At 38.2% G+C, this 23,067-nt stretch overlaps 1 protein-coding gene across 3 annotated transcripts in view; it reads right to left on the bottom strand.

The window, feature by feature from the left end:
* Positions 1-23,067, bottom strand: part of LOC126183622 (protein ROP) — a 100,314-nt gene that overhangs the window by 45,645 nt on the left and 31,602 nt on the right. For 2 of the 3 annotated variants that reach the window (XR_007536778.1, XM_049925740.1), the window contains exon 4: positions 21,230-21,333. Coding sequence is in view for 2 of the 3 variants with exons in the window: in XM_049925740.1 (XP_049781697.1) it covers positions 21,230-21,333 (104 nt within the window). In the remaining variant the exon portion in view is untranslated. Of the gene's footprint in view, positions 1-5,543; positions 5,648-21,229; positions 21,334-23,067 lie in introns of all 3 variants that reach the window. The other variant, XM_049925741.1, reaches the window with a different exon arrangement.

Genomic DNA, 23,067 nt, shown 5'->3' with positions numbered 1-23,067 from the left:
CAGTAGCTAAGATTATTTTCGAAGTATCCCATCTCCATAACAATGTTATGTTTTACCACTGAATGGGAAAACATATCTGCCAGTTTTGGACATCATAATTTATCAGGAGGTGGGTGGGTCTCTAGGACATTTTGAGTTATAGGACCCAAGCAGTCCCTGGCAAACTGTGCACCTGTAACCAAATTTTAAGGAAAAAACACGATCAAATTAGGGAAGTTCTGAAAGTGAGATTTCAACCATGATGATAGTGTAGTTCTATGAACAAAATTGCAAGAAGTTTCCCCATGTGAAATTCCCCGATTTCCAAACAAGTTTTAGCACTTCTCCCTGACAAATTTTGAGATCTCTGGTGTAAGTAAAGAAATAAGTTGACAAAAAATGCAAGGATTTCTGTATTTCTGAACATGTGAGCAAAAACTTTAAGTACTAGCATCAACATCTTTTGTAATGAACTGTTTTTAGATGGAGGAAGCAAGCCAAATGGTAAATATGTTTCATTGAGACCACTGCCATTATGTCAATAAAGCAAAACACATTTGATGACACAAATACGCATTTTGTTGGAGTCACAAGACAGATTTAAAACACCTTCACTGCTTTCAGAAATAAGCTCATAAAAAGTAGGCCTCTTGAAAGAAATGTGTAAGGTGGAGAAGAGCTGTATAAACCAACACTACAGGTTACTGCCAATACAACGTTGCTTCTATTATGTTCATTATTGTCGGTTACTACCTACTGTGTTGTGTCTATTATTCTACAGGTATTGTATTTTCTTCTTCTTCTTCTTCTTCTTCTTCTTTTAAGAAATACATGAGTACATAAAATTGGCAGTAACTGCCACAATTTTCTTCTTCTTATCGTCCATACTTTGAAAGTGCCATTATGTACTAGAATAAATAATATCGCTGTAAAACTTCACACTGTACAATGCACTTGTGGTGAGACAGTCACAATTCCTGAAATCCATCACCTGTGGCCTCTGGCCTGCCAAGGAGCACTACAGTCCTGGGTCCATGGGTAAACCATGAAAATCCACTGCATTATGCCACACACTACCAGACAAGGCCTGTGGGCAGATTGGTGAGACTACTTCTCACAGGCACGGCCTGCACATTAGTGGGAAACTATGGGCTTCAGAACGGCAGGTCCAATCCGTTAGAGATACCCCACAGAAATGGCCTGCAGTTTTGGCCTGTCATGGAAGTCCATTCGTGTGGCTAGCTATTCACGTGCACAAACACCATGTTGATGAAATGAGACTGCGGTGATCACCCACACAACAGACAACCTGCGCAAATACTCTGAGAATAAATACTAATGAGGACAGGTAGCAACTCCTCATACAGATGATCACTGAGCCACAGACAGGCACATAGAAAAGACAATCACACTCTCACAACTAAATTTTTGGCCATAGCCTTTGTCAGGAAACGAGAGTGCACACACATTCACACAATCACTCAGACAACTCGTGCTAACATGACCATTGTCTGCAGCCACTGCATCAACAATCTGTGAATCAGATCCAAACAAACCACTCCTCATGCCTCCCTGCCTCTCATCAGCAGCTGCTACGCTAGCACAAAGTAGTGGTGGCAGCACTAACTGCAAGCTGTGGGGAGGGGTGGGGAGGGGAGAAGCAGTAAGAATGAGAGAGTACGGAAACGGAGCACATCCTTAGCTGCACCCAGCCAACGACGCAGCATGACATCTCAGTAAATGAACAATTTCATGCTACTAAGACAAAAACAAGATTTTTCCAGTGTTTTCTCCTTCAAATTTCCATGATGCATTTGAAATTCCCTGATTTCCAGAACTTTTAGCAACCCTGATGAGGGCCACAGCGATTTTTTCTGAGTGTGGCAAGCATTTAATTCAGAAATAGCCATCACAGGGAAGAAACACGTGAAATTAATCAACTTCCCAATGGCCAAGACAGCAGATCCCCTGGGTTCTAAAAAGAATAATATGTGGGGGAGCTGTCAAATTATTCTGTGTGAACATGTTAAGTGGTACGTAAGTCAAATGACATGCATCACACAATAATGATGCATGGATCAGCAGCAGTACAGTCTAATAACTGAAAAATCTGTAGCAGTGAAGCAAGGCATATAAACTGGCAACTCAATAAATTAAGACAATGTTCATATCTCTCCCATAGCCTCATGTTTAGGATTTGGGTGGGTGGGGGGGTGGGGGGGCAAAGAATTTTATCTGGCATACATTCAGTCAAGACAGGGGCTTCCAATTTGACAATCCATGGACTCTTACTTGTATCTCCTCCTCCCACAAGAATTTTTGTTCGAAGTCTTTAACACTAGGTATACCTACCTACACCTGTTATCAGTTTTAACAATAAGCCGCCTGACTCAATCCTTGTTTACGCTACATTTTGGAGCCATTTCTTGTCAGGCTGAACAAATTTGTGACAGGACATGAAATTACACTCTGTTGTGTAACAGACTCTCCTTAATAATAGCTAAAGATTTTCAGCTCCGAAATCTGAAAAAATGTTATGTCCCAATTTCACGCCTGAAATTTAACCCACAGTTTTCACAAAATGCATACTTAAAAATTTAACAGCTGCTATTAATTGCGTTATTGGTCAACAGAAAGAAAGGGGGGAAAATATTCATTTACAGCTTGCTGAAGTTGTTCTTTAACGATATTCGCCTTTTAACTGGTGTGACAGTTTAAAGAGTTAGACAACAAATCACTATGTATGTCAATTCAGTCTCCGTTGGGTACTGTGATTTTTTTCCCCTGACAGTGGCTTTCACTTCTAGCAAAAGTAACTGTAAAAGTGGAAAGTCACATTGAGATACAGATTCCACGTTTAACTGCAAGCTTCTTGTCATCATTTACTTGAAACTACCTTAGCTGCCCCCCCTCCTTCTACCCAATACTACTACAACTACGACATCCAGACCACCAATTACAAAATAAGATGGTAGAAAATTTAGAGTTTAATATTCCATTCGTGTCAAGCTCATCTGGGCAGGAATGCAGATGGAAACTGGTCACATCCTTCTATATGAACTGTCCTAGGAAAATTACTAAACTTAAATCAGGATAGACATTTTAACACTGACCGTCTTTACCAAAAGTCTGATGATTTAATCACTGCACCACATTACCTGGGCCCAGATAAAAGAAAGACAGTTCAATAACAGTAGCAACTTTTAGCCCGACTGTTCTAAAATCCTATAATACCATATTGTAACAATCACATATCAATTCTGGACAGACTGTTACATGACATTTCTCCTAACTGATTAATGGCTACATAGGTTCATAGGCAATAACACAAACAAAATTAATTGTTTTGATGAGAATATGTTACCTCTCAATGAAATATACTAATGATCATGACGACTTTTTATGCAAACAATGACAAAGAGCCTATGTCGAAAGAAAAGATCTTTCATGAACAAAATTTTGTAAAGCACACAGCCAGCCTTCCATAATTCTTATCTACATCCATACAAATGTTCCCAGTTCAAGAGTGGCGACTTACAGCAACAAAGAACAAACTTTTCTAAGGTCACAACTTATACAGTTAGAAAGCTGGTTATGAGTTATGTGGCTTTGTTGACAAACAACAGCATTGTTTATTAAAGCTAGTGACTAAAAATCTGAAGTGTGTGTGGCATTTGGCTAAAACTGGAAAGCAGTTATGAGATGTCCATCGCTCGCTACATTTGAGACGCCATATTGGGTTCATTATATTTTGGTTGTTTTCATATTATAACTTGTGTGTTACGGCTGTATGATATTTTAATGAAGATTTATCACACTAGGTGTGATGTGTTATAATTAGATGCCAATGAATGACATTAGTTGCAGATGTTCTAAGAAAATTTACTATGAACATTTTGAAGCATTATTTTGTATGTGAAGAGATGTGTCTTGTTACATTGAAGGTAGTAGGCTTAAAGGTAGGTGTGTCACTTTCACATTTGTAACACATTCTGGAAGTTTCCTTTTCATGTAACAGTAGTATATTCTGCAATATTCATTGTTATAAGAGTGTGCTCTCTCAGTAGTGAATTCCTTCGATTTTGTGAGTTCAGTCTGAGTAAAAATATGAAACTGATGTGAGTGAAACAACCAGCAATGACATTTATGTTGCTTCTTGTCACAAGTATTTGACCTTTTTTCTTCAACATGTTGTGATTCCTGAGGGTGTGATTAGGCAGGAACCTAAAAGTACAGCTTGAAGTGTTGCAAGTAAAATGCAATATATTCTTGCCTGTCACAAATTTTTGGCTATTTATTTTCAAATATGTCACAAGCACCAATGATGTTGTTAGGCAGGAACCTAAGAGCACAGTTTAAATTGTTGCAAATAAAACAAGGGGAAATCGTGTTTATAGTCTTCCTTGTCACCAATACTTTGATGTTTATTCAGAATATGTCGCAATTTTAATGGGTGTGGTTGGGTATAAACCTAAGAGCGCAACACAAAATGATGCAAATGAAATGAGCAACAAACCTATTCATAATCTTGCTTGTCACAAATATTTGGCTGCAGACAGATCCTGAACAATTCTTTTGTGAATCTGTCGGTCAAGACAAAGACCACACCACACAAGTGAAAGATGTCACATGACTGCTGTCCAATTTCAGCCAACTTCCAGAAGCATTCACAATTTTTAGTCAATTGTTTATTGAGGACAATCAATCCCTAGCACTTTCCAAACAACTGCATTTCCTTTAAATGAGTGCATGGTCCAACTTGGAGCAAAAGAAATGTCAAAAGGTCAGCAAAAAGTCACTACCAATTATCTTAGTATCTTTTACACATTCAAAATTTTTTAATGCTGTAGAACAGTATCAGTTGCAAAGTTTCAATGGAGACTTTTGATATCTCCCAGTGCATAAAATCATTCAACTACTACAAACGAAAATGTGGTTGCTTTACACCCCAACTCAATAGCACTAAATGGTCTGCAAGATTTAGCAACTTGATACCTTTTATTTAATCTCTATAGTGTATGGTGCTGACAGAGGTAAATCTGAAAATGAGGCACAGATAACCAAACTAATTAATAAACTGAAAAACACCTAACCAAACTTAGATATTGATATCAAGGATATGTAAAAACTTGAGACAAAACTAATTTACATGATACCATTTTTCACATTTAATTCCTAAAACTAACTACTTTGCTGGTGATATGATAATATAATTTACATAAAACAAATGGCACATATCAGTGCACATTATGCAATTATTATTACAACAAATTGGTTAAAAAGAGAACCATAATTATATTTTCATTCAAAACTTAATTTTTATTATCAAACCTTGTGTGCATCTACTCATATTTCATCATAATTGAAAAGGTTTTTAACTAATTCTCATTTAACATTTTACTGCAGACACTTAAGTCTACTAATCCGAATCAACTGCGGTACATTTAACATGCTGTTTCTTGTTCTGAAGTTAGCTAAACTGAACATCAAGTCCGATACTAACAGGCAGCAAGCATTAAAATAGTGAAATCGTCTACACTGGGAGAACGGTAACAGCTACAAACCTGGCACTCATATGGCAAGAATGCTATGTTGATTTCTTTCAATGTCTTTATCTTTTTGGCAGCACAAGATTTACATAATTCATTGAATAATTCCTCTGGACAGACTGTTAACAGAAACCAAAAAGTAAATTCGGAAGTTAACAACATTAGCAAAACTAAAGTAATTGATTTATCAGCAGTTTTTACAACTCGAAAAGCCCTGGAAAGGAAATATGAGTAATTCACTAATTATGCAAATTTTGCACACAATAAAAGCTTGAATATACACACCAGAAATATTACTTAAACTACACCAGCAAGCATGAAAATAAATACACGTAAAAATTAAATCACAATTTAATTTAAGAAGTTCCAAAAACCTCTGCTAAAGCAGCAATGAAGAAAAGTTACCTGAAATTCATCTTCAGCATTTTCTAGTAAACATTACACATATTTCACACCAACCAACAAAAAGCGTCATGTAGTTCCCACTCCTTAACAGCCCATGCTAAACACCCCACTTTAAGATAAGTTTTATTACAGTCATGCTCTACAACAGAATGTACAGTACACTTACTAATATTACGAAAGAACAGTCTTCTGGCAACTGCCAATATATGAAAACAAAATAACCAAATTATTGCTACAGTAATCAAAAGGAACCACTCCAATGATTTAGGGATATGACTAACCTATCACATCCAACACATGAGCTACCAATAGTTTAATAAATATCATAAACAATTTTTCTCTCCTTATGGCACTGACCTCTAGCAACAATGCTAAACTACTTAGCAGGCCACGTAGTTCCACTCCTTCACTAGACTATATACTAGGACAAGTCAACAGAGCTCACACACCTAAATCCAAACTTCGAAAATTGCTAACACAGAAAAATAAATGACAGAAACCATAGAATCAAACTGAACTGTTTCTTAAAACTGATCTGCCCCATGTGTACACATTAATAAAACTAGTAGTTTTGTGAGCCTGATCACATTAAAAAGTGAGAATTTCTGAAGTAGTATCCTGCCAAACATTTGATGGCTAGGACTGGAGCCAAAACATTGTATCAAGTGCTTCTGTAGATGCAAAAGCCATTTTAAATCATTTCACAATTCACACAAAATGCATGAATTTGTGCAATTTCTCTCACCAGTGATGGCAGGATTTATTCACACTTCTCATACTCTGTCATGGCTGGTCACTGTAACCTAACATCATGAATCTTATCCAAACTTCATACTTAGCTTCATTTTTCCCTTCCTCAATCTCAGCAACGAATATTTTCTCCACTTCTACTGCCTTGTAAATTATCAACTAACTTTAGTATAATTCTCGTCTATTTAGCAGTACACAGGCAGAGAAGAAATAAACTGTACCCTCTACAGCCCAAGAGTAAAACTGTTCTCCTGTCTGTTGCGTCAGCTAAATACCAGTTTTAAGGAAGGAAACTAAGATAAGCGTTAAACTGTTGAATACTTTTCAAGTCTGTAAAAAATCACAATACCCATAATGACTGTCTCTAATGAATCCAAACATGGATATCTGTAACAGCATGCCATTAAAAAGCATTCGTGAATATACAGGTGCACGTGTAGCCCCAGAATCATCATCTCATGCGACAGAGATAATGATACACTGAGATGACAAAAAGTCGTAGGATACCTCCTCATATTGTGTCGGACATCCTACTGCCCAGCGTAGTGCAGCAACTCTATGTGGCATGGCCTCAACAAGTTGGAAATCCTTGCAGAGATGCCGAGCCATGCTGCCTCTATAGGCGTCTGTAATAGCGAAAGTGTTGCAGATGTAGGATTTTGTGCACGAACTGACCTTTCGATTATGTCCCATAAACATTTGGTGGGATTCCTGTCCGGCAATCTGGGTGGCCAAATCATTCACTCAAACTGTGCAGAATGATCGTCAAACAAATCACAAACAATTTTGACCTGGTGACATGTTGCATTGTCAGCCATAAAAACTCCACCGTTGTTTGAGAACATTAACTCCGTGAATGGCTGCAAATGGCCTCTCAAGTAGCTGAACTAAATAAATTCCAGTCGATGATTATTTCAGTTGTCCAAAGGACCCAGTCCATTCCATGTAAATGCAGCCCACACCACTATGGAGCCACCACCAGCTTGCACTGTGCCTTGTTGACAACTTGAGTCCACACACTAACCCTACCATCAGCTCTTCCCAAATAAAATAAGGAGTCATCTGACCAGGTCACAGTTTTCCAGTCATTTGGGTCCAACCGATATGGTCACGAGCCCAGAAGGGGCACTGCAGGTTATGTGCTGTTAGCAAAGGCATTCACAATGGTCGTCTGTTGCCATAGCCCATTAACACCAAATTTCACGGCACTGTCCTAACTAACACACACACACACACACACACACACACACACACACACACACACACATATTTGTCATATGTCCCACATTGATTTTTGTGGTTATGTTACACAGCGTTGCTTGTTTGTCAGCACTGACAACTCTACACAATTCGTTAAGTGAAGGCCGGTGGCTATTGCGATGTCTGTGGTGAGAGGTAATGCATCAAATTTGGTTATCTCAGCACACTATTGACACTATCTCAAAATACTGAATTCCCTAATGATTCCCGAAATGGGATGGCCCAAGCCTCTAGCTCCATCTAGCATTCTGCATTCAAAGTCTTAATTCCTGTTAAGCAGCCCTAATCATGTCGGAAACCTTTTCACATGAAACACCAGAGTACAAATGACAGTTCCACCAATTCACTGCCCTTCCATACCTTGTTTACGTGATACTACTGCCATCTGTATGTGGGGATATTGCTATCCCATTACTTTTTGTCACCTCAGTGTATAAGAGCTGCCATGGAAGATGCATGAAATGAAACAGAAATGTAGTAGAAAATGCTTAAATGACTCACCAATAAACAGTGCAATATTCACAGCTGATGCACAAATTCAAATTGACAGAATGATTGGTCTCCAGGAAATGGGTTTGTTGTATCATGTCATTTTGCCTCATACAGGGCGCACTTGAATAGAACAGTGGGTACTAGACCACAAAATGTATTATCATGGTATGATCATCTTTTCTGTATGGCCATAATGGAATACAGAGCATCATCCACAGCATTCAATCCACACTGGAGAACTTCAGTCTTTGTTGATATGTCAACATAATGAGTCAATGTATTCTGCAGTATGCTGGACTAGTGGCATATACCACTGGCATAATTATTTCATAGTCTACGGATCCCACAAACAACAGTGTGCACTAGAATGTCCTCTACTGTGTCGAGTGGGAAATAGATTTTGATAAGATCTTTTTCAACGCCTTTTATAATGATGGCTTCTTATGTGTGAAGATACTACCATTACGAACATACACCAACTGCCTGCATTGTCGAGCAACACTGCTCAGTTGCCAAATGTGATAGTTTGGAGTGCATTTCGATAAAACATGAAATTCCAATTTGTGCATCTGGGGTATAGTGAACTGTAAGTGTTCCCTCGGGGGAATTTTAGTATGGGCTGTTCCAATTCTAGTGCCTGTGTGCATGCAAAGGGATATCCGTAAGTAGAAGAAGCAAACAGCTCATGCACTGGCAGTCAAGCAACTGAACCATATGCTATGAGATTACAGAACATGGCCAAGAGCGAGCAAGCAGGGGTGGCCAAACAGGTCAGAAGCAGTAGAACCTCTTTTTGTGTAGTACAGGGAACACTTTTACACATGTAATGTCCTGTACCATCACAACAAATTCTAGCACGTGTAACTCTTGTCCTTGAGCAGAGAGTAAGTTTGTAAGTCAATCAGTTCTAATTGCATTTACAAAGATACACTACCTGGTGCAACTGAAAATGGAGTGCTAAATAATTTCAGTTCATTTTTTAGGTTATCAGATCCAGAAATATCACAAAATTCAGACAAAGTTGCACAATGTTTTGCTGAAAATGTATGAAACCTGTCTGGAAGTGATCACAGAGATGGAAGATATTAAAAAAATGTTGTGTTTCCTTTACTACGCTGTCTTTCAAATAAATACAATTTATCAATTAATGCATTAATTTGACTGCACATGGAAACAATCATTATACTGCTCCCTATAAGTAATTATTTCAGTTATGCAAATGTCTCATGACATCTACCAAAACGGCTGTAAGCAAAGGACAAACAAGATGCAAACACTTTGCTATAGGTCCACTTTAAAGGTGCCCATGTTGCATGGGACTGAGTTGGAATAGCCTGAGTTAGAAACTGGGGTCCATTCCTCTATCAGGTGAGCTCAGATTACACATTTCAACAAGACAGTTCCCTGTTACATATAGGAAGGAAGGAAGGAATATTAGGATATGAAGTCAATGCTGAAGTCTTTAGATGCAGAGTACAAACTCTGGGGAAAGATAGGCATGGAAATCAGCTACACCCTCAACATTCACTTTAAGTGAATTCCTTAACCCACAGGGAAGTTAAATCTAAATGGCCAGAAAAGGATTTGAGCCACTGTCCTCCCAAATAAAGAGTTCAGTGTTGCAATCACTATGTCATCTTCCGGCATTTCATGTAGCACGGAATAAGCCAATTTTCCTTGAGGAACAATGGTACCATTGTTCTCCTTGTCTGTACACTTATCTCAAATGTTGTCTATTGAGTAAAGCTATCATAGTTTGACATTAAGAGTAGTCTGTTCATGGAGTGAGAACTGCAATAAGGGACACAACTGAGTTCAGCAGCAGGGCAGAAGACAGCAGTACTACAATGAACAAAACATAAGATGGATGTTGCACTTCCAGGGACTCTATGTAACAGGGCTTACAAATATAGCAGTAGAACCAAATAAACAGCAAAAATCACAGTGATGAGGCCAGCACATTTTCCTAGACGAGTTGACTAATATATTGCGTATCTCACAAAAAAACCACAAAGGTAGGGAAATTTGAGTTCACATAGAAGCTTACCAGCAATCACTTCCAAAAATCATTCATGAGTGGGATAGGACAAGGGGGAAGATACAGTGGTACACAAAGCACCCTCCACCACACACAGTCAGTCAGTTCCATGTTCCATGGATCATTTGAACAATTCTTTTAATGAAATTATGAGGAACAAATCAATTTACATGTATAGATGATACACGATTAGCGTTAACATTTATCAAGAGATTTTAGTCCTACTTATGTCACTACACGTAAAAAACTAGTTTTCTTTTAACAAGCTACCACTTTCAAAATGGAAATTCATTCATGGAAGGATGAATTGTCTACAAGAAAAGATTGTAAAGATTGTTGTTGTTGTTGTTGTCTTCAGTCCTGAGACTGGTTTGATGCAGCTCTCCATGCTACTCTATCCTGTGCAAGCTGCTTCATCTCCCAATACGTACTGCAGCCTACATCCTTCTGAATCTGCTTAGTGTATTCATCTCTTGGTCCCCCTCTACAATTTTTACCCTCCACGCTGCCCTCCAATACTAAATTGGTGATCCCCTGATGCTGCAGAACATGTCCTACCAAATGATCCCTTCATCTAGTCAATGTGTGCCACAAATTTCTCTTCTCCATAATTCTATTCAGTACCTCCTCATTAGTTATGTGATCTACCCATCTAATCTTCAGCATTCTTCTGTAGCACCACATTTCAAAAGCTTCTATTCTCTTCTTGTCTAAACTATTTATCGTCCATGTTTCACTTCCATACATGGCTACACTCCATACAATCTCTTTCAGAAACGGCTTCCTGACACTTAAATCAATACTCAATGCTAACAAATTTCTCTTCTTCAGAAACGCTTTCCTTGCCATTGCCAGTCTACATTTTATATCATCTCTACTTTGGCCATAATCAGTTATTTTGCTCCCCAAATAGCAAAAGTCCTTTACTACTTTAAGTGTCTCATTTCCTAATCTAATTCCCTAAGCATCACCTGACTTAATTCGACTACATTTCATTATCCTCGTTTTGCTTTTGTTGATGTTCATCTTATATCCTCCCTTCAAGACACTGTCCATTCCGTTCAACTGCTCTTCCAAGTCCTTTGCTGTCTCTGACAGAACTACAATGTCATCGTCGATCCTCAAAGTTTTTATTTCTTCTCCATGGATTTTAATACCTACTCCGAATTTTTCTTTTGTTTCCTTCACTGCTAGCTCAATATACAGATTGAATAACATCAGGGACAGGCTACTACCCTGTCTCACTCCCTTCCCAACAACTGCTTCTCTTTCATGTCCCTAGACTCTTATAACTGCCATCTGGTTTCTGTACAAATTTAAATAGCCTTTCGCTCCCTGTATTTTACCCCTCCCACCTTCAGAATTTGAAAGAGATTATTCCAGTCAACATTGTCAAAAGCTTTCTCCAAGTCTACAAATGCTAGAAATGTAGGTTTGCCTTTTCTTAATCTAGCTTCTAAGTCAAGTCGTAGGGTCAGTATTGCCTCACATGTTCCCATATTTCTACGGAATCCAAACTGATCTTCCTCGAGGTCGTCTTCTACCAGTTTTTCCATTCGTCTGTACAGAATTCGCGTTAGTATTTTGCAGCCGTGACTTATTAAACTGGCAGTTCGGTAATTTTCACATCTGTCAACGCCTGCTTTCTTTGGGATTGGAATTATTATATTCTTCTTTAAGTCTGAGGGTATTTCGCCTGTCTCATACATTCTGTTCACTAGATGGTAGAGTTTTGTTAGGCCTGGCTCTCCCAAGGCTGTCAGTAGTTCTAATGGAATGTTGTCTACTCCCGGGGCCTTGTTTCGACTTAGGTCTTTCAGTGCTCTGCCAAACTCTTCACGCAATATCATATCTCCTATTTCATCTTCATCTACATCCTCTTCCATTTCCATAATATTGTCCTCAAGAACATCGCCCTTGTATAGTCCCTCTATACACTCCTTCCACCTTTCTGCTTTCCCTTCTTTGCTTAGAACTGGGTTTCCATCTGAGCCCTTGATATTCATACAAGTGGTTCTCATTTTCGAGACGTTTGTATTCCTTTTTGCCTGCTTCATTTACTGCATTTTTATATTTTCTCCTTTCATCAATCGTAGGTTAAATTTAAAACTTGCTTTTCTACCTGTCAGGCAATTTTTACGGTACTGAGCAAATGATCAAATATTTCTGTTGGTGCATATTGCACTCCTTTCAGAGCCACTGACAGCTTTAATAATGGGTAATACTGGACCATTTTGTTCCTCTAGTGTTGTAGGTATGGATATCACTATTCACAAATTGTGATGGATTATTTACAACTGAATTCATTAGTGAATGTGTGTAGTGGAATGGTGCAGTTAAACTGCCGAACTCCTTAAAGAGGAACACACAAAACGATCACTGGTGAACACACATTCTTACTGATTGCTTTTGTGCAATCAGTACTTCGTTTATAAGTGATGAGTATGCTGGCTTGCAGATTATAGATGTAAATGATTCTATGCTAAGTATTAAAAAAGTTGCAGCTGTTTGTAATTATAGATATTACACGGGAAAATAGAAATTAGTAACAGACCACTAGACAGATCAAATCATAGGAAGTATCAAATGAAAGCTGTCGTCAGAAAAACACCGCAATAAGATACACTGTGAATCCTGCAATATCGGAAGTTACAGACAAATTTATAAAATAAAGATATGCAAACGTGCCACAGCCATAACTACTATCACCTACTTCCTCACCTAATCATCCCAGGTAATACCTACCTACAGCTAACTATTAGATGTGCAACACTCCAAGTGATTATGTAAAAGGCCTTTAATAAAATTTATATTAAATCACTATCAAAGTGGGGTATTGCTTCAGTTGTGTGACTGGATTCATCATTTCCTGTCAAAGTTCGAAGTATATAGTAATCAATAGAAAAATCATTGAGTAAAACAGAACTGATATCTGGCAGTCCCCAAGGAAGTGTTATATGCCCTCTGCCATTCCTGAGCCACACAAATGATTTAGGAGACAATCTGAGTGGCCCTCTTATATTGTTTGCAGATGATGCTGTACTTTACTACCCAGTAAAGCCGTCAGAAGATCAACATGTAACAACAACAACGCTGTACTATTGTACACATAATATTTTTTTTCTTCTGATTTTCGATAAATTAGGGTAATTGATGTTCCGATTTCATTTCATATTTTTGTTTCATGCCATTATGTTAAGGAAACTGTAAACAATTTTCAGTGTGAATATTAATGTTTATGTCAAATTTCAAGCAATATTGTAATAGAATTGAAGTGTAACATATGTTGAGACTGTTGTAAGATGTTAAAATTGTAATTATGTTTCTGGTCCACACGTAGGCAATGTATTAGGATATGTAGAATGCAAAACCTCTGGTGAATACCCTGTCTGTAAGGGAGCGGTAAAAGGTGGATGGCAGGCGAGCGCGGGAAAATGCACACGGGCGCTGCACGGCATAACGGGCTCAGCAGTAGTAGTCGGAGTTGGGCATTGGTCTGAGCAACACGTTCTGGATCGAGGAGGCTCTCCTGGAAGACTTGGTTTCATTGAGCCTCGGATATGCCGTTCCAATGCCTATACAGCATGGCAAAATTCCATAGGCACTAAATGGAAAAGTATTGCGACGCTAAGAAGAAGTAAAATGCTGATACATCAAGAGCCATAGCTGTGATTGTATGTGTGCTCTGTGCCTCGTCATCTCGCCGCCTACCAACCGCCGCATCGATACGAACAGGTTGAAACTTTTAGTTCTGTATTCGTATGGACCAGTGTTACTTTTGTTCCATACTGTTCAATAACAACTTAAATTTTACCAGAACTGTCCTATCATTTAATTATCCTCACAACTAACCTAGACAGGGTCCTTTCCAAATGTTGTGCAATCCGAGTGTCCCGAAATGAAAAATTAAAGTTTGTGTTAATAATAATTACCTGCAGACCTAGCTATGTTAGAATGATGTTTAAAGAACTATTTTGTTAATGAACCAATTGAGGAATAACAAAGGTCTGACAAAGTTGGAAGATAAATTTGATATTGATTTAGTAATGAAGTTTAATTATTTCGAGGCAGATATAATGGTATTTAAATGAGCAGGAAATAAGATGAAAAGAGTAGTAACTCATATATTGGAAATCTTGAGTACATAATGATTTCAGTAATCAAATTTTTTAATACAGTGATCATAACAGTTTGCACATGTGAAAATGCCTATATCAAGATTATCTGCATTACGACTATTTATTCAATTCAATTTTAAGTCATCATTGCCCAGTCAATAAGAATTCAGTGACAATAATAAAGGATGGGATCAACTACACGGTTGAGAACAGTATTTCTGAACACTGTCAACTGCTCCTCATTCACCCTTACCTACAATAAAAAGTACTCTTTTTCTACAATAAAAAGCACTGAAAAGTTGTGACATATTACAAAAATAATGACATTTTAATAATCAACAACAGGCAAATGTGAGGTACTTTTGACTGCCTCTCTTCGAAGAGGGGAAGAAAGACTAAAAACAAGACACAAACAATGACAAGAAGTTCGAAATCACAGCCAATCTGTCACAATTGTCACTTATGTGTGTCTCAATCTCTTGCTCAAGCCACTGAGCATACAACAAGCATGTCAATGTCAAAAGAAATTACTCTTACGACCCCTTGGTTTAGAGTAATGGTTGGATATTTTTTTTTTTTGCCTTATTTAAGCTACTTCTGGGACAAACATGTAACAGGAAATGAGGTGAAGATGGAAATCTCCCAACAGTGTAATGAACTTACTGCAATTTTTCCGTTTTGAAATAGGAGAGGTTATAAATGTTATAACTGCAGCAACAGATGCCACACTACACATCCATATTCTCTGGTCATACTAAAGTCAATGGTGTCCTGTATCACTTCAAGTTCTTGTTACAGTCTGAAAATAAACATGAGGCATTCCAAGATGCTGTGTCAGGATTTCATGACATGATCCAACTGAAATGTTACATTCTTCTGCAATCTTTCGGACAGTCAGTCTTCGATTGGCACATACAATTTCATTGACATCCCCGAGGTGAGCGTTATCAGTAATCTTGAAGAGAATCCTGAGTGAGGGTCATCTTTAACTTTCACATGGCCATTTTTATACCATGTGAACCATTTGTAACACTGTGTACAGCTTAAGCACTCATCACTACCCTAGGCTTTCTGGTGCATTTGGTGTGTCTGTAAACATTTCCTTGTGTTTCATGCCAAATTTAATGCAGAATCATTTCTCCTCTAACCCTGCCATCTCAAAATTCACAAACCCTACAGAACAACATTCTACTCAATACAGCACTGAACAATAACTAACAGATATACAACAACAAAACTTCCAGCAGTTACACATTCAACACTGGTGGGTGCAGGGTTGCCAACCGTATTTTGCTCCAACATACCATTCACGAGAAATTATGAATGTTGCACATTTTTTTTAAACACACCTTGTAGTTTTGGTGTTTAGCTACACTAATGTGTCACTTGAGAAACCTATGAGCTTTAGCAGTATTTCTCTGAGCTCTACACACTAACAGTTTCAAATAGTATATTGCCATTAACAGGTGCAACCACAAATTGTGCAATATGTATTATTCTTTACTGTGGAAAACAAAAATATATGATCATACAATGCAGGCTTGCCCACACAGCCAGTACTTATATCTTTGGTAATTTGTTTCTGTGCCTAACTTTTCATTGCTTTATTTAGCACTAACAGTCAGAATTTGTCTAGTTTCAGTCCTCCTCTTGTTCTGTTAAAATTGAGTGTTTTTGAATTTTTATGGTCTCTCTATATATCTTACTATAGTAATGGGACAAGGGAACCACCAAATTTAATTCTCTGATACTACAGTTTTATCAAGATGATATCATTAAAGGTAGATTTATATGTCTATGCTGGGATGTACAGATGGGCTATAGAAAATAAAAAACACGAACTTTAATACATCCACATCGAATGAAATTGGTTGAGGTCAGTGAATGTACGGTCAATTACTACCTCAGTCAACTTTTACTAATATTTGTAAGTATGACATTTGCTATCATCAAGTGCATTACAGTTACATGTACATTAATCTTTACATTTCACTGGAAATTTATCTGGCACACACAGCACATAATAAACACAACTTCACTTAACACTTTCACATTCAGATGTTTACAGTCCAACAAATTAACTGCTAATATAAATTTATTTCAGCTGGTATGAAAATAACTGCTGAGCCTTAGTTGGAACGTTGACACATGTGAAGCAGTTATGTTCACACACAGACCAAAGCTGCTGTGCAAACGTCAATGCTATAGACAGGTAACACTACTTGCATGCCTAATACATTTCCGAGAGAAAGTCAAGACAACTTCTTGTGTGGCTGGACTGGAAACTTACATGGGGGGGGGGGGGGGGGGGGGGGGGGGGGACCACACAGAATACATTGCCAACAGAGTGCACGTGAGGTTCAAACGACTATCCAATGCTCAACACTGAAAGCAAACTAAATAGGAGGGTGTCAAGGTCCATATACATGACACTGGTTAGACCTCTGATGACGTACACAGCAAATGTCTAGGGATATGCAGCTCCTACATGACTGCACCACCTGCAGATCGTACAGAACAAATTGCTACGCATCATTAGCAATGCTCCACTCTACAGCCGCACCATGGATATTCACAATGAATACCGCCTTGAAGCCCTCAAGGAAATTTTCGAAAAACGCCACACGATTATACAGGAACTTGAGACACACTAAAAATCCCCTCATCCTTACTCTGGGAAACTGATCACAACCATAGGTGGAAGCATAAGTAGCCAAAGACATACCTAGCTAGGGCATAACCATCTATGGTCAGCTACTAACACTCACTAAAGACAACACTGGCCAGCCCCTGCACATCAGCAACACTGATATGCCACTGCTGTCACAGCCGACCAACAGGCCATAGCAGGGAAGCCGACAACCTCACACACAAACGCACAAACAAACTGCCAATACTACCCCACACAGTGAATCTAATGTACGACCTGTCTGCCACTAACCAATGATGAACCCAACTGTTACAGGTATGCTGATGCCGACCGAGAAGCCAACAAAGGCACCCAGCTGCAGGCATTGAGTATCACCACTCCACAATGTCTATATCTGCCTGCATCATACCTACTAACAAAACATACCCTTGCATGACCTGTCGCAGGTAGCAAGAAAATCGTTACTTCTCTTACAGCCTGACCAAACTATTGCAGAGATTTTTTTCTGTTGGCTCTCGCCTTGGCACTTTTTCTTCTGCCCTTCAAATCACTACCCTTTGTTCAACTTTTGACCCAATCTATCTCCAGATGAGCACATATTAATAGTTAATCATAACCAGACGTATGCAAAGATCGCAGTACCCACATTCTTCGAGACCTCACTTAGTGAAAACTAACTAATATGCAGAGATGGCAATAGACCTTTTGTGTTGGCATCATGCCGGTGTGGGCGCAGAGGGGCTCCACCCTTTTATGTGTGAAAATTATTTTTTTTATACTGGCATATTGATGTAAAGGCACATATTAGATATTATGATTATTTGGTATTCATTGGTTATCCAGTAAGATATTATTATATTTTTCAGTTAACTGCCTATATTAATAAAACAAGTATTCCACATTGGAGACAATTTTGAATAAGTTTATATTGTTACTTTATAACTTATTTATGAAACTGTTACGATGTAGTGTGCCATGAATGAAAACTTCTAGTCCATTCGGTGTCCTTTGTCCATTTTATGTAATATATGTAGATCATTCATGAAATAATACAAAGGGCGGTGAGTGTTCTTAATGTCTGTGGCTACTGCTGACTTAGCTTAATTGTGTGGCACTATTTTTTTTAAGTCTCTCCCAGTTTGACTTACATATACGCCTTTGCATGTAATAACACTTTTTTGTACATGCCTACTACATGTGTGTATCTGTGTTTTATGTTGTGTCTCAGTGTGTGTTGCGAAAGTTACGTTGATGTCATGCAACTTGAAAATTTTTGCTATTTTGTACAAGAGTTTTGTTGTATCCAAGCAGTAGGTTTCTTTTTATTTTCTGTGTAGCAGTTTGTTTATTTTTGTTTTCTTCTTTTAGGTACGATGTCAGTAACTGTATTGTTATAGCAATTTGCTGCAGCTATTTGTCTGATGATGTACAGTTTGTTGTGATTCGTGTATTTATCCATTTTTATATTACTGACTTAACTAGTGCTCTGTACACAGAATATTTGTATTTTGTAAGGTGGCAAGATCAGCTCTGTGTGGTGGTGTCTACTGTTTCGCTGTGTGTCAGTTGTTGCCTTTAGTCATGGTGAGGCCTAGGAAGTCAATACTAGCACTGTTTTCATATCCAACATTAAATTTTATATTTCTGTCCTGTTAATTAAACAAGTTGTTAACATCATTTGTGTGTCCGTCTAAGAGTACTCTACCACCCATATAATATTCATAATAAATAACATTATTTGTAGAGATTCATTTTATTGCAAGTTTTTTTTTCCAGGTGTGTGTGTGTGTGTGTGTGTGTGTGTGTGTGTGTGTGTGTGTCAATTATACATGCTATACTGGATCACAGTACATTCTGTTTCGGCAGTGGTCTGGTGACATCACAACCCAACTGATGTGCAGTTATAACTGAACAGTTTGTCTCGTTGAGTATTTTTAAGTTCGAAAATTAATGAAGTCTTTCTAGCCTTTGTGTTTGCCCCCTACAGTAGGTGACAATGTTGGTCACAAAACATGCTATAGACCATGACCTAATACTCTTAAAACAGTAATCACTAAGGATGCAAATATAATTAATTTGTTTCCAAATATTTTGATTTGTACTTTTATGAGAACAAAGTTTTTCATGGTATAATTATGCTGTTTTCTTGCTGCATTACCCTTGGATTAATTCCCTCAACTGTGGAATTCCTATGCCATAGATCTTCAAGTTTAATTACTACTGAATGTTTGCCACTACTTCATTTTTGGGTACACTTAACAGAAGATTTTTCAACACTATGACAACATATACTTTACTGTGACACTGAAGAATATATAACTCCTCCACAACAAAACTCATTTGTTTGTCATGGATTTTTACACATGTGAAGCAGCCAACAACAGTAATACGAATTCTGAAGGTAAATGGTATGTAGGACACTCCCCTACATCCATTTCAACCATCCACAGCAGAGCCTAAAGATTAAATAGCATTCCAACATTTATTTTTATTTTTTTAACAAACAAATTCTACTCCAAACCCATCATCATAGAAATGTAGTTGTTGATTCTCCAAATAAATGTTCACAAACACAGCTTACCATACCCTACCAGAACCAATTAAATGACTTAATTGACATAAACCACATCAAATTTTTATGGTACCCTTGTCTCGGCTACCACCATGCTTTCTAGTTAAGATTGTTGAATAATGCCCTTTTCACTTTCGTATGACTCAACTGGAGAGTCAACCATACAGCTTTCAAAGTGCAAACCATGTAATCAATCCAATGGAATACTGCTTAAGAAACAATGACAAAAATGAACTTTAGGCTTCAGTGAAGAATAGATATATTGGGACAATCAATTCTGGATGGTGCACCCACATACAAAATAATCATACTATGCAGAAGCCACCTCGAGTTCTTATCAGCCCGTTACTACATCTGCGCTCATCAATAAGTCACAAAAGAAACTTCGTGTCAGATCTGGAATTTTGCACTTGATTTCACAGAAACAGCCAATCCATGAACTGATAAAAGCTCAGAGTTTCACCCAGATGAGACATCAGCCTGGATGACAGCCAAATTGAACAGTACATCAGTGGAAAGACAACAAAATGTCAGCAGTTCTGCCAAGTATCTGAGTAAATTTTCATTAGACACCAACATTTATAAGATAATTCACTAAGCTTTCAGAAAAGAAATCCATGTTCTGGGGCAGTATTTCTGGCATTCATACTACATTCAGAGTAGCAGATTCAACATTTTGGACACTAATGATAACTCAGTGACACCATATGCCTTAAGACATTTAACAATTTATAGTTGCAATGTAAATGAGTGCTGTGTTCACTGGAATTCTTAATACCACAGAATTTTACTTCCCTTCCACATGCAATTGCTAAAGAGGTAACAACTGCTTTATCCCTGTGACTGCATTTCAGGGTAAGTATATAAATGAGTAACATAATAATAAGTGAACACACGCCATACTCAAAAGAACCAGCACATCTACTGAAAGTCATCGTACAATAAAGCTGTGCACAAAGCATGTTGTTACTGAAGACATTTCACTGTGAACTGAATATTAAGTGGAACATATAGAAACAGATGAAGCCAAAGAACAGTCTCACTGGTGAAATGATTTATCACAAAGAATACTTAGGTCAGTTTCCCCTAAAGAAAATTTGCCATGCACTAACTTCGCTCTTAAAACCATTATGTTTGAGTTAATTAAGTGGTACACAAAAAGTGACAGATTTCTGCTTCCCAAGAGCCATATGAGTGGAAGTTCTTTAAACCATGCAAAGGAAATGAAACCAAGCTGTGATAAATCTGAACACACGGTTAAGTCATGACAACACACAAAATTAATGACAGTAAAATCATGTAAAAATTAGCTTCAATGTGTTAATGCACACAGATTTGTGTGGGAAACAGGAACAACAGCACGTGATACATCAAAGCTTCCCACAATGGGAAAAACTTTACATAAGATGTTTTTACCTGTTCCTCGTATGCTACAAATGCAATATTAATTTCCTTCAAAGTTTTTATGAACTTCGCAACAGTTGCACGACACAATTTGTTAAACAGCTCCTCTGGGCATGCTGAAATAAAATGTTGTATTTACACAAGTGGTACCATGCACAAATAAAATAAAATAAATTCATTCTCTCTCTCTCTCTCTCTCTCTCTCTCTCTCTCTCTCTCTCTCTCTCTCTCTCTCTCACACACACACACACACACACACACACACACACACACACACACACACACACACACCAAATTACATATAAAAAGGTAATAATTTCAATTATTTTAATGTCTTCTTCAAATAAGCAATGTTTTCCATCTGTGTATTGTAAAAGAGTAGCCTGTATCTCAACACAAAAATTATGTTACACGTGAACAGTTAAATCAAGAATGTTTACTTCCCACCATTCACTCACACTGCGTGACTAATACTAAAAAAAAAATAAGCAAAAGACGAGAAGACAGAGCTATGTTGTGCTGATGTCTGTGCAAATTATGACAGCTAATAAAACTAGCACATTGTGATCTTAAGAATACAATGATACTTGACAATTCACATACCATAAATTTGAAATGAAAAACAAACAAATGACATACTTTTTAATGTCAAGAGCAAGCTACCTTTAAAGTTCACAAATGGGACTACAAGTACAGGGTTATTACAAATGATTGAAGTGATTTCACAGCTCTACAATAACTTTATTATTTGAGACATTTTCACAATGCTTTGCACACACATACAAAAAACTCAAAAAGTTGTTTTAGTCATTCACAAATGTTCGATATGTGCCCCTTTAGTGATTCGGCAGACACCAAGCCGATAATCAAGTTCCTCCCACACTTGGCGCAGCATGTCCCCATCAATGAGTTCGAAAGCATCGTTGATGCGAGCTCGCAGTTCTGGCATGTTTCTTGGTAGAGGAGGTTTAAACACTGAATCTTTCACATAACCCCACAGAAAGAAATCGCATGAGGTTAGGTCGGGACAGCGTGGAGGCCATGACATGAATTGCTGATCATGATCTCCACCACGACCGATCCATCGGTTTTCCAATCTCCTGTTTAAGAAATGCCGAACATCATGATGGAAGTGCAGTGGAGCACCATCCTGTTGAAAGATGAAGTCTGCGCTGTCGGGCTCCAGTTGTGGCATGAGCCAATTTTCCAGCATGTCCAGATACACATGTCCTGTAACGTTTTTTTCGCAGAAGAAAAAGGGGCCGTAAACTTTAAACCACGAGATTGCACAAAACACTTTAACTTTTGGTGAATTGCTAATTTGCTGCACGAATGCGTGAGGATTCTCTACCACCCAGATTCGCACATTGTGTCTGTTCACTTCACCATTAAGAAAAAATGTTGCTTCATCACTGAAAACAAGTTTCGCACTGAACGAATCCTCTTCCATGAGCTGTTGCAACCACGCCGAAAATTCATAGCGTTTGACTTTGTCATCGGGTGTCAGGGCTTGTAGCAATTGGAAACGGTAAGGCTTCTGCTTTAGCCTTTTCCGTAAGATTTTCCAAACTGTCGGCTGTGGTACGTTTAGCTCCCTGCTTGATTTATTCGTCGACTCCCGCGGGCTACGCGTGAAACTTACCCGCACGCGTTCAACCGTTGCTTCGCTCACTGCAGGCCGACCCGTTTATTTCCCCTTACAGAGGCATCCAGAAGCTTTAAACTGCACATACCGTCGCCGAATGGAGTTAGCAGTTGGTGGATGTTTGTTGAACTTCGTCCTGAAGTGTCGTTGCACTGTTATGACTGACTGATGTGAGTGCATTTCAAGCACGACATACGCTTTCTCG

Source organism: Schistocerca cancellata, chromosome 4 (assembly GCF_023864275.1).
Source record: "Schistocerca cancellata isolate TAMUIC-IGC-003103 chromosome 4, iqSchCanc2.1, whole genome shotgun sequence".
Classification (NCBI taxonomy): domain Eukaryota; kingdom Metazoa; phylum Arthropoda; class Insecta; order Orthoptera; family Acrididae; genus Schistocerca; species Schistocerca cancellata.
The sequence above is the reverse complement of the archived record's forward strand: the minus strand, read 5'-3'. Positions and strand labels throughout refer to the sequence as shown.